The sequence below is a fragment of the Phalacrocorax aristotelis genome, chromosome 4 (assembly GCF_949628215.1).
Source record: "Phalacrocorax aristotelis chromosome 4, bGulAri2.1, whole genome shotgun sequence".
In the NCBI taxonomy this organism is placed as follows: Eukaryota; Metazoa; Chordata; class Aves; order Suliformes; family Phalacrocoracidae; genus Phalacrocorax; species Phalacrocorax aristotelis.
The window spans coordinates 6054238-6070275 of NC_134279.1; the positions used below are offsets into that span (position 1 = coordinate 6054238).

At 37.5% G+C, this 16038-nt stretch overlaps 1 protein-coding gene and 1 long non-coding RNA gene across 12 annotated transcripts in view; one reads left to right on the forward strand and one right to left on the reverse strand.

Annotated features, from left to right (window-relative positions):
- LOC142056016 (uncharacterized) overlaps window positions 1–16038 on the forward strand; it is a 60044-nt gene that overhangs the window by 38247 nt on the left and 5759 nt on the right. The window lies entirely within an intron of this gene.
- Window positions 1–16038, reverse strand: part of PDE5A (phosphodiesterase 5A) — a 139402-nt gene that overhangs the window by 24140 nt on the left and 99224 nt on the right. For 7 of the 11 annotated variants that reach the window (XM_075090137.1, XM_075090135.1, XM_075090136.1 and 4 more), the window contains 6 exons: window positions 15778–15915; window positions 14403–14470; window positions 12158–12266; window positions 9185–9269; window positions 4827–5002; window positions 3313–3372 (listed from right to left, as the gene is read on the reverse strand). In XM_075090137.1, the coding sequence (XP_074946238.1) occupies window positions 3313–3372; window positions 4827–5002; window positions 9185–9269; window positions 12158–12266; window positions 14403–14470; window positions 15778–15915 (636 nt within the window). The remainder of the gene's footprint in view (window positions 1–3312; window positions 3373–4826; window positions 5003–9184; window positions 9270–12157; window positions 12267–14402; window positions 14471–15777; window positions 15916–16038) is intronic. The other 4 variants (XM_075090138.1, XM_075090134.1, XM_075090140.1 and 1 more) reach the window with 1 other exon arrangement.

Below are 16038 nucleotides of genomic sequence, written 5' to 3' on the forward strand. Positions count from 1 at the left end.
GTAACTTTGTGACGGCATGTGTTCTACCTAGCTAGAGAAGAGCTCTTATACTAAATTTTACATAGTGCTTAGTTACAAAATAACAGAAAGAACTACATTTTTTTGTACTACAAAGTTGTACATGTGAAAAGACAAGAGCTTCTTTAAATTTTTAGAGAAGAATGTAAACTTTCAAGGGCTAAGGAGTGCTCTATCCTCAAGGGTCAAGAGTAGCTTCCAAAACAAAATTGAGTTCTGCAATGCCCACTGAAATACTTGAGGATAACTTTTGCCTCGTTCCTTTGTGAATTTATGGTCTTCATTGCTCCTAAAAGCAATGGGAACTGCCCTTAATAAAGGTTCTGTCTCTCAGTTAGGGAAGATGTATGTTTTGTGGCCATCATTCATACAGCTGGCTACTGAACTCCAGCTGAATTTTAACAGCTTGATTTTGACCTCAGAGATTTGCAATTTGCAATTAACTGGGGGAAAAAAAATATAAAACCTTTTTCTTCAGTGTTTATACTCCTATTTTTCAGCTTACTATAAACATAGTCAGTTTGTCTTGAATTTTTATATACTACTAAATCTTGGAAAAAAAGTATTTTAATGGTTTCTTCTTTTTACATTAATTTTGATCTTTGAAGCACAAAGCTGTTTGAGATCAACTTATAGAGAGACCTAAAATCACCTTCCCATATGACGCTACCATTCTTCTTGTCACCTGCAGAACATATTCAAAATTAACATCCTGTTCTCCATATCTTGGTTTGGAAAATAGGTAGCTTTTGACAAGGTCTTTTCTATCAGGGTGCTTGTACTCTAGAGTAAATTCCTATTCCTGTTCACCTAGCACAAACTGGCCGATCCCATCCCTCTTCCTGGTTCCTGAGAAAAGAAGATGAATGGAATGGGGTCTGTCAATGATAGTCCTCATTTGCGGATTTGGGAAAATGTCAAGATTAATTTTTATTTTAATCACTTTGATCTGCAACGGCATATATATACCATCGTGCATTAGCATGCTCAGGAGAGCTATTATCTAGAACTATAATCAGAAGAGAGTTTCTTGACTTTGTTGCTAAGAATCCCAATGATCATTAAAGGAAGCAGACAGTCTTTAAAATGTTGAAGACAATTTAAAAAAGTGTTTCTCTTGATTGTTATTCAAATCGAGAAAGGTTACAGAACATAGTTTTTACCTGGCAAAGAATACGTTTCCTTGTACATTACTGTTCTACGTTCTCTCTAAGTGCATGCATGTGACTGAATGCCAGGCTCAACCAAGCCTCTCCTGAAGTCAGTAAGAACTGTGTGCAAGACTTCAGACAAATATTGGCTGTACTTTTATTCTTAAACACATTATAAAACAAATCATTTCTCAATCTAATAAACTTTCCTTTAGCTTTGTAATGTTTTGACTCAGCTTTGACCATCTGTTTGGCTACCGTGGACATCTGCGAGGTGAGCTAGCAATGAAGTAAAGACATACAGAAGCTTGGGTTATTAAGAAGTCAGAGACTGAGTGGTAGTCTAAGACATAACTAAGGCACTTGCAGCACCAGCTGCAAAAATATAGGTCATATAATAAATTAGGTGAAGAGCAGACTGGAGACCATATACATCATAGCAGGTAGTAAAATCCTTTAACATGAACAGACTCCACAAAGCAAGAAGTATTTTGAGCAACTTTTACCGTAATAAGAACAGCACTTCCATAATGCTTGGCATGGAAGATCTCAAACAACTTCACAGTCAGTAATTGAGAAAAAAAAATCAAGGATCAATGTTTTCCTTTGTGCGACACATGACAAATTTCACATTGAAATCTAAGCTGCACTCTGTTCTTGAGAAGAAAGAGGAGTGACAGCTATGAAGAAATTAAATCATGGCAATTTACAAAGAAAAACAAACTGGAAAAAAGCAGAAGAGAACTACTTTCACAAAAGGCAGCACAATTAGAAAGTCTATATGCCATAAGGGAAGTTTTGAGTAATTAAAGTGGTGGAATGTGGCACCAAATAAAGAAATTAAGCTTTCTAAAGAAAAGAATAATGCTTGAAGAGCAATTTTAGGAATGGTCACTAAATTAGGTATATTGTACACAAAAGCACAAAGAAGAAACCAATTTTTCGATAAGGCAGTTAGATCTATACTGCTATATAAAACAGGACAGGGATCCTTCTCTAGCAATGAGACAAAATGCCACAAACTGATTTGTCTGTGCTACATAGCACTTGATCCATGGTTTACTTTGTTGGCATATGTGCTCTCATACCGCCCCGGAAAGCAGTAGTTGACATGGCCAAGATTGTGCTAGGAAGCGCGTGGACAGTTAAGCAGTAGAGGTGGACTGGTTCAGTGCTAGGTTTATTGTGGTTCTGTTTTATTTAGCAGTTAAGATGTAACCACAGAAATTACACCACCAGCCCTGAAGAGAAGCCATAGGAGATGCATGCTGGTCTTATCAGTGCCTCTTTATGGATGAGCAACAGTGTGGTAGGACTGACGTTCAAAATCTGTGTGATGCTAACCATCCTAGAACTATCCTTAGCCTTGTGCCTTGTTCTGTGGCACCTTGCTTGTCCAGTCCAGTCCTATACTACCCAGCACGTGGTCCCCTATGTCTACCTTCCTCTCCATCCCTCCCATTTTGTTTCCTACAGCAGGGGTGATGCTATTTCCCCAGAACGTCCGCTCCAACAGAGAGATCTGGAGAGACTAAGCACAGGCTGTGCTTTGAACTACACTTGAAATCATAGCTGTACTTATTCCCTAGGCAGTGGTTTCTAAACACAGAATTAAACATGAGCAGAACAGGACACTGCACAGAAAAGTAACCGTAGAAATAAAAAAATCATGGCATTAACAATTAAATACACAATTTCTGTGTAAGGCTATAAAGCTGTACCAATACTTGGGATGCTTGAAAGGTACCAAAGATATAAAATATACAACATTCAGACTTAGCTGCAGAAAGAACAGTTCTCAACATTTTGCTTTTGAAATATTTAATCATTGTGAGTTGATGCTAACATTGCATCAGCTGTTACTGTCACTTACTCTCATGAGAAAGGCAGTTAGTATACTTCTGATTCCCCTGTAACTGCAGCTCTCTGACCAACCTGTATCTCTCACTGTAGGCATTGTAACGTTTCCCTTCAATGTGATATATTGATTCAACTCAGGAACCAACCAGTTTAAGCTTCACTATAATTTTTATTTCTGGAAGATGTGCTACTGCATGTTTAGGGATCACGTCTGTGTAAAGGACTGCCCTTTGTTGTTCTGCTAATGCAATAGTTCTAAAGTAATAGTAAAAAATTCAATTACCGCTGTTACCTGCAGCTCCCTCGTTTCCTCCTCAGCAGCAGAAGCATGGTATGAGAGAACCTACAGAAAGAGAAAAGCAGCCCTTAGTACAAACAAAAGAAGATTGTGATGAAAAGGTATTTTTTCTAAAGCAGAATTTTCAGCTTGCAGCTGCACTGCATAGCATTGCATTTGCCGATGAAATCCAGTGTCCATGCGGGGCCCACACTGGTTTTCAGGCAGGTCTCTGAAAGCATATGGGGAGATATCTGCAGCTTTCACAAATCTCCCACAGCACAGGATCTTCTTGAGATAATTAGGCCAGAAAACATAAATAGTTTCTATAAAAGAGCAAAGAACTCTGATTTTCTCTTTGGAAAGTTTTCATGCCCCACTTTCAAAGACAAATAATACACGAAACAGCTATAATTATGAGCCTGACAGTGTTGCCATAATAATCCTTTCAGGAGTTTATTCAGACATAAAAGAAAGTTTTGCCCTAAGTGAGACTTGGCAAAAAGTCTGAAAGACAATACGTTTGTTTTAAATTAACAAAATAAGCTCGTATGTTTTGGCTGTTGAGAACACAGGACATGAAAATGTTCCAGAGGTTTTTTAGCAACTAGAGATGGACTTTTTTTGTAAAGAAGCCATCTTCTATACTAACCTATCATCTGTCTGGACTTCCTATGTTATCTGTAAAGTGTTATAGTAGCAGAGAGAATTGCTAATTTGCCATATAAACAAACAGCTCTCTTTTTTTAAAGCACTGAAATTATTCTGACAATCATTTTACCACCTTTTTATTTAACGTGATTTAATACAGGTTTATTTGAGAGTTCTAACATTTCTTTTAGAAGGTATGGGGTACATAATCCACATTTTAGGAATTCTGCAAACACTCTGTTTACATTATGAATGTCAGGAGATCCAAAGTCTACGAATTTTTCACTTTCAGCTTCAAGTTATCACCTCTGAGTAATTCAGCTTCTCAGACTAAAGCCCTCTGTAGCTATTAAACTTAACAGTAACCAATTCAAAGGCTGAGACTAGATGACGTTCATCTTGATATGGTTTGATGGAGTCTGAGGAAATGACTGAAAACCTACAATAATGCTGCTGTTACTCCGCAAACCAGTTTGTCTGAAGGACTGAGCCAAAATCATCACAGAAACCCTCAGACAAGAAAAGGAAGCCCCTAATCCCCCAAACCATTTCCTCTTCCTACGCAACAGAACAAACTTGCTATGTTGCCAGTGTGTAGCCTCATGTAGAGGAAAAGATGCATTCAGCTCACCACTAAACCTCATGAGTAAAGTTAAAATACAATACCAAATAAAATCTGCTGGCAGATATGGAAAGAAGCAGAAAAATTCCTGTGCAACTCGACAGGCCAAATGCTGTTCTCCTGGGGGAGGATGGTTTCTGTTCAGTATCCATGTGAGTAGCTGCACTTATGTGTAGAACAGACAGGGTCTGAGGAAAATTAGGATCTGTTTTAGGCTAATTAAGGACCCCACAGATTTTGAGCTCACCTCTAATGTCACCATCTGTTTGGCCATGGCTCTTTCTACAGCTTCATACATCTGTGTATTCTGGATTCCCAAGCCACAGAAGATGACAAATGCTTCCAGGAACTGTTCATCATTTCTGTTGAAAGCCTTGATTTTGCCTGAGTTTTCTTCCATCTTATTCACAAGCTGGCAAACCCCTATGCCAGGATAAAGAAATTAAAAGAAGTAATACAGAGGACTGCCAATGTATCACCTATTGTATGGAACATCAAGAGAAAAATTAAGTCTAGGACAGTTCAGCCTACAGTATAAACCAACGATATACACAAAAGTGACACACAGGAGTGCTGTAGGATTTTCCCTGAAGTTTTTTAGAGTAATTTAATTTATAGAATAAATTCTAAAATGTTATCTATTACTTAGTGGACTCAAAAGGATTTATTAGTATTTGTAAAAGAAAAATGTAGGGCTTTACAGACTTGATTATCTTGTGAAATTCTAGGGTCATTTTCATCCTAACGTTTATTATTAATAGTATTCTAGATTGATTTAATCCCTAAAGACAATTTGTCCTTTGGAGGCTAATTAAATTTTTGTAACCATGCCAAAAGAACATTTATGAAAGTCAGAACAGTGATACGCAGAGTTTTCACTTCCTTATTTGAGTAGGTACTGAAATTTTTTAAAACAAATGAACTAAACAGAGAATACCCAAGTTGAGGCTCAAAGTTTAAATATACTTGCTGATTCTATGAGGATGTGATTGAATTACAGCCTGCTCCAAAGACTGCTGAACTCATTGAAAAGCATCTTACTGAATTCAGCTTGTTAGGTTCAAACTTGTTGATAGTTGCCATCTGTTTACTTTCTGTTAAGAATTTCTGGACTGCTCTGTGCACATCATTGAAAGGTCTCACAGGTAACTTCTACCAAACCTTGCTGCAGCATAAATCCCTGACACTATTTTACACAGAGGGAAATTCACACATATACCTCACTTTAGTTTTACCTAGTGGATGACAGCTTCTGCTAAGAAATCAGAATATTAATTAAAGCAGCTGCATTGTAAGTGTACGTCGTCTTTGGCCAAAACTGCTTTGGGAGTGATTATTTTCTTAAGTGAGTCCAAATGTTTTCTCACTCTCATGAGTGTGAGTACTAACAGTTTCAAGCATAAAAGCCAGCATTTTCCTGGCCAACTGCAAATAATTATCCCAGTGAAAACAACAGTTGCAAACTGAAAATTCTGAAAAAAATGACTAAATGAAAAAGACTTCAGTTTCTATAAATTGCTGTTGCATACAGTTTGTATACTTTGTGTATTTCATTAAGAACATTTTGCAGCAGAAAGAGTAAAATATTAAATATGTATTTAACCAGCAAAAAAGAAGATAACTATTTAGCATGGTGTTTCCAGAACACTTAACAATTTTTCAGTTTTCTTGCATCAGTAGAGCTACTCCTAATTTACACAGGATATGAGAACAGAATCTGAATGCCTTACACTTCACCGCTCTAAGGTCAGGGAGGCCAGATTTGCTCTCTGCTTATGGGTAGAGAAAAAATTATAATGAATACTATTTTATAGCAGTACCAGCAGTGAACATAATTGCAGCTACTGTAAGGTCTTGTCAGTGCTAATAATTTTTTATATGAAAGTATTTCCAGCATTTTAGTACTCCATATTTACAGACTAAAAAAGCTCATTGAAGTTTTTAATTAAAACAAAAAAGAGTCTGAGGGAGCAAGCGTGCATCTTCCCTGTTACAGTATGTAGAAAAACTGAGGAAAAGAATGTAGCACACACGTGCAAACTGGTTTTTTAGAAGAACATTGGCCTTGCATGTAGTTTTAATGTCTGGTAACTATGTAACATGGTCCTGTTTCCAAATTACATTGTGTTTGGGGAACTGGGATTTTAGCATCAGAGTCTCCTCCAAAGAGATCAGTAAGAATATTATAACTGTAGCTGTAAACTGTTGTGGCAGGGGCTGTGGTATCTGAATATTGTAAACAGGATTCTGAACCCTAATGGAATGTGATGACTAGATACTTGAATGATAGTAAAAATAGATAATCCCAGCAAATAAGGATTCACTAAGAACACAACTTTTTCCTGGGAAAAAGAAGCCAACTTTAAAAACTCTATAGGAAAATCTCATGAAACTCACTTTCAGATCTCTGTTTAGTACTGTTTATGACATTATAATTATTTCCATAGCAACTGTGATGTAATGAACACAAGATTACGACTCAACAGTGAATAAGCCACAAAAGCAAATAAACTCTTAAAAGACACAGCATTTGGATGCACGTAAATCTCTCTTAAAAAAAAATGAGAGAACTGCAGTAAATATATTATGTAGTACTTATGACTCTTTAACTGTAACCTTTTCCAAAAGCTTCCCCAAAGCACCAAGGGGTCAATACATTACAATTAAAGGAAAACTCAAAAGTCTTTTATTGGGACATAGTTATAAAACCCCAGGAAGATTCTGTAAAGCTTTCACCACATACCTCCCACAGGTTGGGAGAATAAAAAAGCTCTTTCATCTTTCTTGCCAGTAAGATTTGCCTGGTTTTGTTGTGGACAGTTTTTCCCACCCCATGGCCATCTGCACACCCCACTTCCCAAAATCTGGGTTTGGGTATACTAATCTTAAAAATAAAAAAGTAGACTTATAGCAATAGTCTCACATAGCACATAGTATGCTAAAGGAACTTCTGGGTATTGTCCCAAAGACAACTTTTTGACCTTGCCTTATTAAAGGTCTGAACATTAGGCAGGCTGTGAAACCTTAAAACACTTCAAAGAAAATTTCCCAGTGACAATTACTCAGATTTGAAAAACCCACCTGAATGGGTGGCCTGACTGAAACTTTCAGTTTGAACTTCCACAGAAAATAACAATAGAAAAAAAATATATGAGATCAGATGCAACTGTTTTATCAGTAGCTAACAGCATAGTGAATTATCTCTAATTAAAGTTCAATCTTCATCTTGGTCTTCTAGGATCTGGTAGGATATTTAAAACAAAGTAATAAAAGAACTGATTAAAGAACTTCATATCAAAAGACATTTCAGAGAACTCCATTAGGTAAAGATGACGCTTCTCTTTCTTCTTCAAGAGTTAAAAAAACCCAGATCTGTCTTCATGGAAAAGGGACCTCATACTTACTATATACATTGGGTTATGTGGTTTTACCATAATTCTCAAGGGAAAATATTTGAAGACCATTTAAAAAAATGCATTCTTGGAACTCTCAACATTTCCTTGCCAAATTTTGTAAAGCTGAGAAAGTTGGATCCATGCTATCTAGGAATCAGTAGATTTTATGTTCTGTTTGCTTGTGGAACTTACTGGTGTCAGGAAAGCAGGCTGACACTCATTCTACTCTTCACAGCACAGGGAAGTCCTGGTAATCTCCAAAAGCATCATCATCCCTTTGTTTAAGGTGAACCTTAAACTCACTGAAAGACTTAAAGCTCATTAAGCTTATTCCCTGACCAGAACCTCAAAACTATTTAGGTGTATACTCATCTTTGAGGAACCAGACCACAGCCACCTAAACATTTTTAGGAAACTTGAGATAACTAGACTTCTAAGTTTCCATAAGCATCTAGGCCTACGTAGACCTAAGTGATGTCAAATTACTTCTGAAAATGTTACCCCAGGAAACCAGTGGTACTATGGCCACTCTTTCATACAGAAGAAAAGTAGTTCTAGAAAAAGCAAAGGAGATGCTGCGGAGATATTTACACTGGGTAGCTTTAGACACTTAAACTAGCGTCTTACGATAAGACTGCAGGCTCCCTATGTAACCCACAGATAGAAGCAGGCACCTCCGAAGGGCAATTGATAGCACCAAAATTGCACAGCAGTTAGCCTTCCAGTGTGTGAATGTTTTTGTAGCCAAGTCTCCGTTGAGGAACCTGTCAACACCTGTGCCGTTCAGCTGGCCTTTCCACATGTCACCACTGTTCCCTAAAAGCCCAGCACTACAGACAGCTCAGGCCTGAAAAGTTCATTTAGTGATTTACATCTTCTCTTCTTTTCACTGCCTTGTAAAACATCTACAGAAGTAAAAGCAGTAACTGACTCTCTGAACAGGAAGAAATGAAAATGACTTTACTTACAGAAACTTTCCGAATGCAAATAAGCTATAGAAATGTTGAAGTATCACAAGAGTGTTGTAGACACTTGGTAACTGACTAGGTAAGCAATTTACAGGCAAGGTTGCAGTGGACTTATTAGTTGAAAACATAATAATTAAGGATATTTTCTCTTGGGTTGAGATTCCACATTGCTAAGATTTTACTGTGGGGCACAGAAATATTCCTATGAAATGTATAAAGATATTTTTTTTAAAGATACCTACCTATCACTTTATTCTTTTTCCCATTTTTTATTGGTGTACACAGCAAACTCTTTATATGTTGACTTACATTTTCTGCATTGTCATTCTGTTAAACAAACAAAAAAATACAGTTACAATTTTAAAGACTAATGTTCAGGTGGCTGAAGTGAAAAAGCTGTAGAGCTGGGGTCTACAACTATCCTTGGCTTACATCCTCCTTCAAAAAACAACCACGTCTTCAAAGAGTTTGCATATCTTCGGCTGGATGGTGTAATAAACGCTGTATCTGATACAAGCTTTGGTGAATAATGCAGATAATGATGATAAGCTTAATTCAGTAGGATTTTACAGTGACTTGTGTAATTGTGCTACAAATGTGCCAATTTTACAATAGGTTCTGTCATTAGAAGGTACCACTTTCACAAAAATGACAACTTTGCACCAAGACAAAGTGTTGCACTCAGTGCAGCTGAAAAGACATCAAATGGGCTTTAGAACACCTGCAGTCTTCCAAAGACCTTTTGTCATGTCTCATGCTCCAAGAGGAGGAAACTGAATTTTTTGGGGGGGTGAAAGGGTGGAACAAAAAGACAATATATCTTTTTCAAATATCTGGTGAGAAAAGGACTTAGTTCTGCTCTGACTGACCCTGGAATAATGTGGCAGTTGCTGAGAAGTACATTTGGTCCAATCTCTAATTGTGTGTGACACAAAAAAATGGGTACACACTAATATTTCAAATCAAAAGCTTTTTTTTTTTTTTTTTTACTGTTGTTGCTCTGCTCTCTGGTGATGTGCAAGGATTGTAGACAGTTTCTTTGCAGGTGAATGTACAAACATTATTGCTTACAAGTGGCAATAGGAAATGTGATTCTTTAAAGTAAACATTAAAGGATCACTTCATGCCAGATACTTTACGTGACTCCAGAAACCTAAGTACTACTACTTAATAGCAGCCCATTATCAAGAGGGGATATGGAATAACTCAAGAGTAGGATTTGCTGCTTTCTGAACTGTGACATACCTGTGAAATCAGCTGTAAAAAAGGATATAAGAACCAGCATCTCTCCTAGACCTCTCCAGCAAGGGCCGCTGAGAAACACAGTTAAGCTCGCATGAAAATTCATTTATGGCTACCCTGAGAAGAACCTGCTGCCTCATGGTAAAGTTCAGATGCACTGAAAAGTCAAACTGGACTGGACTGCAGACAAGACCACAGTGCACAGTGCTTAATAAAAATGCCCAACCCAGAATTAATGAACAGGAAGGAGATTAAGCGAAAACAGGCTTAAATGCCATTAGAGAGTATTGTAGATATTTTAAGTTTGTCTCTACTGCACTAACTTTTTTGGTTCAGGGAGGAACACATACAGATGACTGCTGAAGCTTAGCATTTGGCTTCCATACTGTCCTTGTAAGTGGCCTGAACAGTGGCAGGCAACACCACAGCGCTCTCATGAATAAACCCAAGCTGTTGTTCTGCTTCTTGTCACTACCTATGTAGTTGAGGCCACCGAAGCATTTAGAAAGTACAAAGTTATTTTCATAAGGTGAGTAAGCATGCTGTTGAATGCCCTCCAAATAAAGAGGCAGCCAGGGTTTCTGGGGCACTAGGTAGCCCTGGGTTTTCCCTCATGTCAGGGTTCATCACTTTTCAGAACATTTAGCCTACAGCCCCGCCTTGAGACTGCTCCTACACAGTGGTGGAGATGCAGCCACTGTGTGTTTAAAACATTATCCAAAATTTCTTCTAGTAGTACTATTATTTTGTTTTTATGAGTTTCTTTTACATGCAGAAGGTGTAAGTCGTCTAGATTCCAGGGAAAAATGCAAAAGAAATCTAACCCTACCGACAAAGTGAAAGGTGACTCTCAAGGTATTAATTTTATTTTAAAATGTCTTCAGAATAATCACCTCTTTATTGATCTAATACACTATACCCATCCGATTCCGTTTTCACTTCCGCTCCTGCAGTTAAGGTAGCTTTGGGCCCTGTGCTGCAAAGTGGTGCGCACGCAATTCCTGTGTTGCTCAATCCTTCATAGAAACCCACTCCAGAACAACCAGTAAACCTTGGACAGAGGAAAAGGGAAGCAACACAGCTTCCCACCCTGAGCCTGCCCCTTCTTTCCACTTACCGAAACAATCACATTGAACGCTGTATTTTCTGACCTTTTTGTTGCGCATCTCAGAACAGAGTTTTGTAAAAAACTATCTGCTGATCATAACAACTCCTCTCCCTCCTATTACCTTCTCTCTGAGTCCCTCTAGCCAACAGGCTTAAATATAATAATAAGAGCAGACATCCTTCTCATTTCTGCATTGACATGAAAATACAGAATTACAAGTTTGCTTTTTGTTGATGATGACTTTGAAGGCAACCTGACTGTAATCTGAGTCTTGCCAAGTGACCTTGCCTCCTAACTCTCCAGTATCTCTGTGTTCAGTAGTACACCATACCACAAGCTCACACCTGTTGAAGCGTGAAGCAAAAGCTCCCAAAGTAAAGTGAAGTTGTTCCTTCTCCAAAACAGCAAAGAACTTGCATCTATAACAATAATTTTTACTAGAACAAGAAGGGAAAGGAGAGGATAAAAGGGAAGGATCTTCAGAGAGCCTCCCAACACTCACAGTAAGCTACCGCAGATTACTGTGAAAACCTCCAACTGTTCTTCACTTAAATGTTTTCAATACTGCAAGCTCTCCACATCGCACTGCCTATTTATTGATCAATTAACGTTGGGTGTTTTTAATAACAGCTGTAGGGATAAATCTCTCCCCTGGCCACCCAGCTCAATATGTGAGTATCGTACCATTTCTTCGCTGATAATGAGTTTTATCAGGTAAATGTACCTTCTTTTGTGTTTGCATAATTCTAACTGTGGCCATTAAATTAATAGAAATAACAAGGGATAAAATAAAAAAGGTTTGAAAGGTAAACAGAAAAAAAGGTCTTCCATTTCTGAATTTCAAATCTAAGCTTATTTTACTCACTGTCCAGGGAAATCTTTTGTCTTTGCAGACGTCTGGGATGTTGAGAGGCTCCATCGTATTCTTGACATACTGAGCATACATATAATTGATTTTGTTTGTATCATAGTCCCTGAAGGATACAACATTATTATTATGTGCTTGGTACAAAAATGGGTCATTTAATTATGCAAAGCAGGAAATGGTAATATCTTTCCTGTATGAGGAAAGGATATAACCAACAGATATATAGCGGAGTTGAGTTCAATCCTGTATCCTAATCCAGCTATCATCACAAAACTGCAGAGTGGATTGATTTATACATTCCACCACCTCTTTAATATACAACAACGTTAACCCTGAACACCAGACTTAAGAAATAAACAAATCAGTACAGTTTATGCAGAAGAAAGATAGAGAATGAACAACTGGGTTTATATTGAGATAAACAGAACTTTTTGAAAACAAACTCCTTTTGCAAATCTGACGCGCTTGAAAAATCAATGCTGGATGAAATTCACATATTCTTTAAACAAAGTGCAGCAGATAACATTTGTGAATTTTCTGCTTCTAAGTTGATTTCAGATTTGTTCTAAAAGTAAAGGCACAAACAGTTGCATGGGGATTCTGTTACTGAAATGGAACTGTTTATTCCAAATCAGGACATAAAATATCTTTACAGAATCAGTCATCTCCTACTTTTTTAGCCACAATGTATTTAATTAAGGCATTTCAATTCTCTTGGACCCTTTGCCTGCTATGGAGGAGGACATATGTCCTAATAATAAACCTGTTCCCATCAAGCTCCTGTCATTTTCCTCCAACATTCAACTTGACTTTAGTTATCCTTCTGGTGTAAGGATGTTCACAGTGCTGGAGGAAGAGAATTATTCTTTCGTTATTTCAGAGCTTGGTTACACAAGGCAATGCCCCACAGTTCTCAAAAGCAGTCTGATTTGGGGTTTGATTCAGGGCCCTTGATTACATAATAAACCTGACATTTCATTATGTAAGGTAATACTTCCCATCTAATCCATGTCATTATATTTCTGCTATTGCCCAAAATCATGCCCTTCAAGCATAGCAGAAGTTCTAACTCCAGTGGTTGACTCATAGTACAGTCCTTGGCATATAACTGTGCTGTCTCACGAACAAGATTCAGATATGCGATTAAGCCACCAAGATTCCTTCCCTATCAGTTATAAGAAATAATTTACTGATGGCCCATGCAAGCAGTAAATTACATTTTGAGTCCATTAACTAGTAACTATGTAAGGGATAATGAATAGGAAGGGTACATTCTCTTTAACATTCCTATAGTGGTGAAGAGGAAGTAAACTGGAACTTTCTCTTTCACCCTGTGATCTTACTAGCCTGTTGTACCTCTGTACTTTCTGGTTGTACATTGTCTAAAATCATAATACAGCTCCACAGTTTTTAATTGCTCAAGCCACAGACGTTGGACATAATTTTCTAATATATGGAATTAAATTTAATATAACGAATGTTCACTGCAAAAAAGATCGAAGGGGTACAGCAATCTCCATTTTCTCTCTGCACGCTCTATCTGTAGTAGTGCATTTTATATACAACTCTGTCTCACTTTTGACATTATTTGAAACAACTGCTTTTGATGACAAAGAAAAGTAATGGAGACAGTAATTGTCAAACTTTGATACAGAGGTTCAGATAAAATTTGGAACTATTTAATCTGGGTATTTTAATTCAACTACTTCTATATCTTTCCCTTCCTCCCAGCTGACTTCTTAATGGTTTCTCAAAGATGACTGAAAGTTAGAACTTTAGGACTTTATTCTTGATTTAGTCACTCATGTTCTTTAAGTCAACTTCTTTATCTATGAAATAAGCATAATGATTAAAATAATGGATTACAAGCATAAATAGGATTAATATCTACTAATGTGGATTTGTCTACTCTGCAACATAGTAATCTACGCAGATTTCTTACAGATGAGATTTAGAGCAGCCTACCAACTTATATTTTAACTTCTCACATTTTGTACATTTCCAGAGCTTAGCCTTGCCATACAACTATGGACTTAGACCTGACAAAGTGAAGAGATCAGGCCCTACTCTCCTATTCTGCTCAGTGTGACCTTTTAAGGCAATAGAGTTTGTCTTACATAGATTATGTACATTTCAGAGCAAAACCTGCTCTATAAAAATAGCAGTAATTCATGGTACCCAGCGGAAATAATTTCTTCAACGTTCTCCTGGAATGAACAAAAGTTTGAATTCTTTGTTTTACCTCTTCAGATTTTCAGCTGAATCTTCTAGTTCCTCAGATTCCATGTGAAACACACTAGAAAATGAATCCTGGAATACCAAGAGGATATTTTAATATATAGGTGTATAAGGTTGTCATAAGTTAGAATAGTAGTATTCATGAAAAGCTTGTTGCAGTTATCAAAACCTATTCTGTAATAAAGACAAGTGTAAAATTTTTTAATTTCACATCCAACAGCGAGCGTACATGATCCTACCACAAAAATATCTTTTGATACAATTTTAAATATCATTGAAGTGTCTTGAATCTCTACTGATCACTCTGAGGAGAAATGCCAGTATTTACAAGCTGTGCCAAATTTATCTGTCAGCACAGAACTACTTTATTTTAATACTCATCCAATTCTAGACCTGCTTTGCTTGGACTGGTGAGGACATCAAAACCTTTTAAAAATATCGACTGATCTCTGTATTGCTTTTCACAGAGCTTTTTTAACAGTTGAGAAGCCTAAATGTAGAGAGATATAAGATTTTCTCTGTACTAAGGATTCAAACGACAGACTGCAAGCTAGGTGCTGGAGTTTGTCGAACTTGCAAGGACAGTGTGAATATGTGAATACCAAAATTATGTAAATTCCTCTTCCGTATTCTTGTGTGCAGGAGTGACTCTTCTAAATACAGTGAGAGATGGGATTGTGGCAGTTGATTGCAAGCGCTGCGTGTTATTTCTGTGCTACAGAACCTGGAAATGCTTCCCCCTTCCAGATCTTAGTACACCCATATTTATAGCAAGTAGTAAAGGTAAAACTAGCAATGCCAGTACAAGACTGAGGCGTGCAACATAATATCCTGCTCCTTGTTCTGCAGCCTGCTTTCAATAGGAAGAAAGTACAGATGGGCAGATCGGAAAGGAGTTGTGCTTTGCTTCAGTGAGCCAGGATCTTGAGACAGGACATGATTCTGTTTAGATACCTTGTTTAGACACTCCCTGCTTAGACATATTCAAGAAATAAGAAGTGTCATCAAAAATGATTCAGCACAGGAAGAAAAGGCCATATTGTTTTTCTCACAGCCTTTCCCTTTTTTCTGTCCTACACCAGTAGCCAAGAAAACGAGTTATAAAAGAGTTCAACATTCAAGATCTATGCCAGAGAAGAGAGCTTAGAGCCATAGTTTACCAACAGGTAATGCAAAATGGCTGCTTAAAACGGCAGTCTGGCCTACACAAAGACCGAAGCCTCCCAAGTCAACCCCTAAACTGAGCAGATGCTGTAAAAGAAAAGGCAGAGGATGAAAAGGCCACAGAACATACTATTGGTTTTAAATACTATTGAGTCAGAACGGAGGGAAGCCCACACCACTCCCAAGGAATAAGCACCAACAAAAAACATACTCACAGTACAATCTTCATCAACGATGAAGATGGTACACCTCTGCACTTGCATGAAGGATATTATAGTGGCAGCTATCTTCTTCAGAATTACTTCCAAAGACTGCTGCTCTTCAAAAATCAGGCTGGCAAGATCGAGAAGCACCTGGGGAAATGTTTTCAGTGAGAGAGTCAGAGACACAGAATAGATTTAGGCATTAACAGTTTGTCAAATGAAACCTGAGAAATCCAGACAACACTTAGTTATTTGTCCTTAGGAAACCTAATA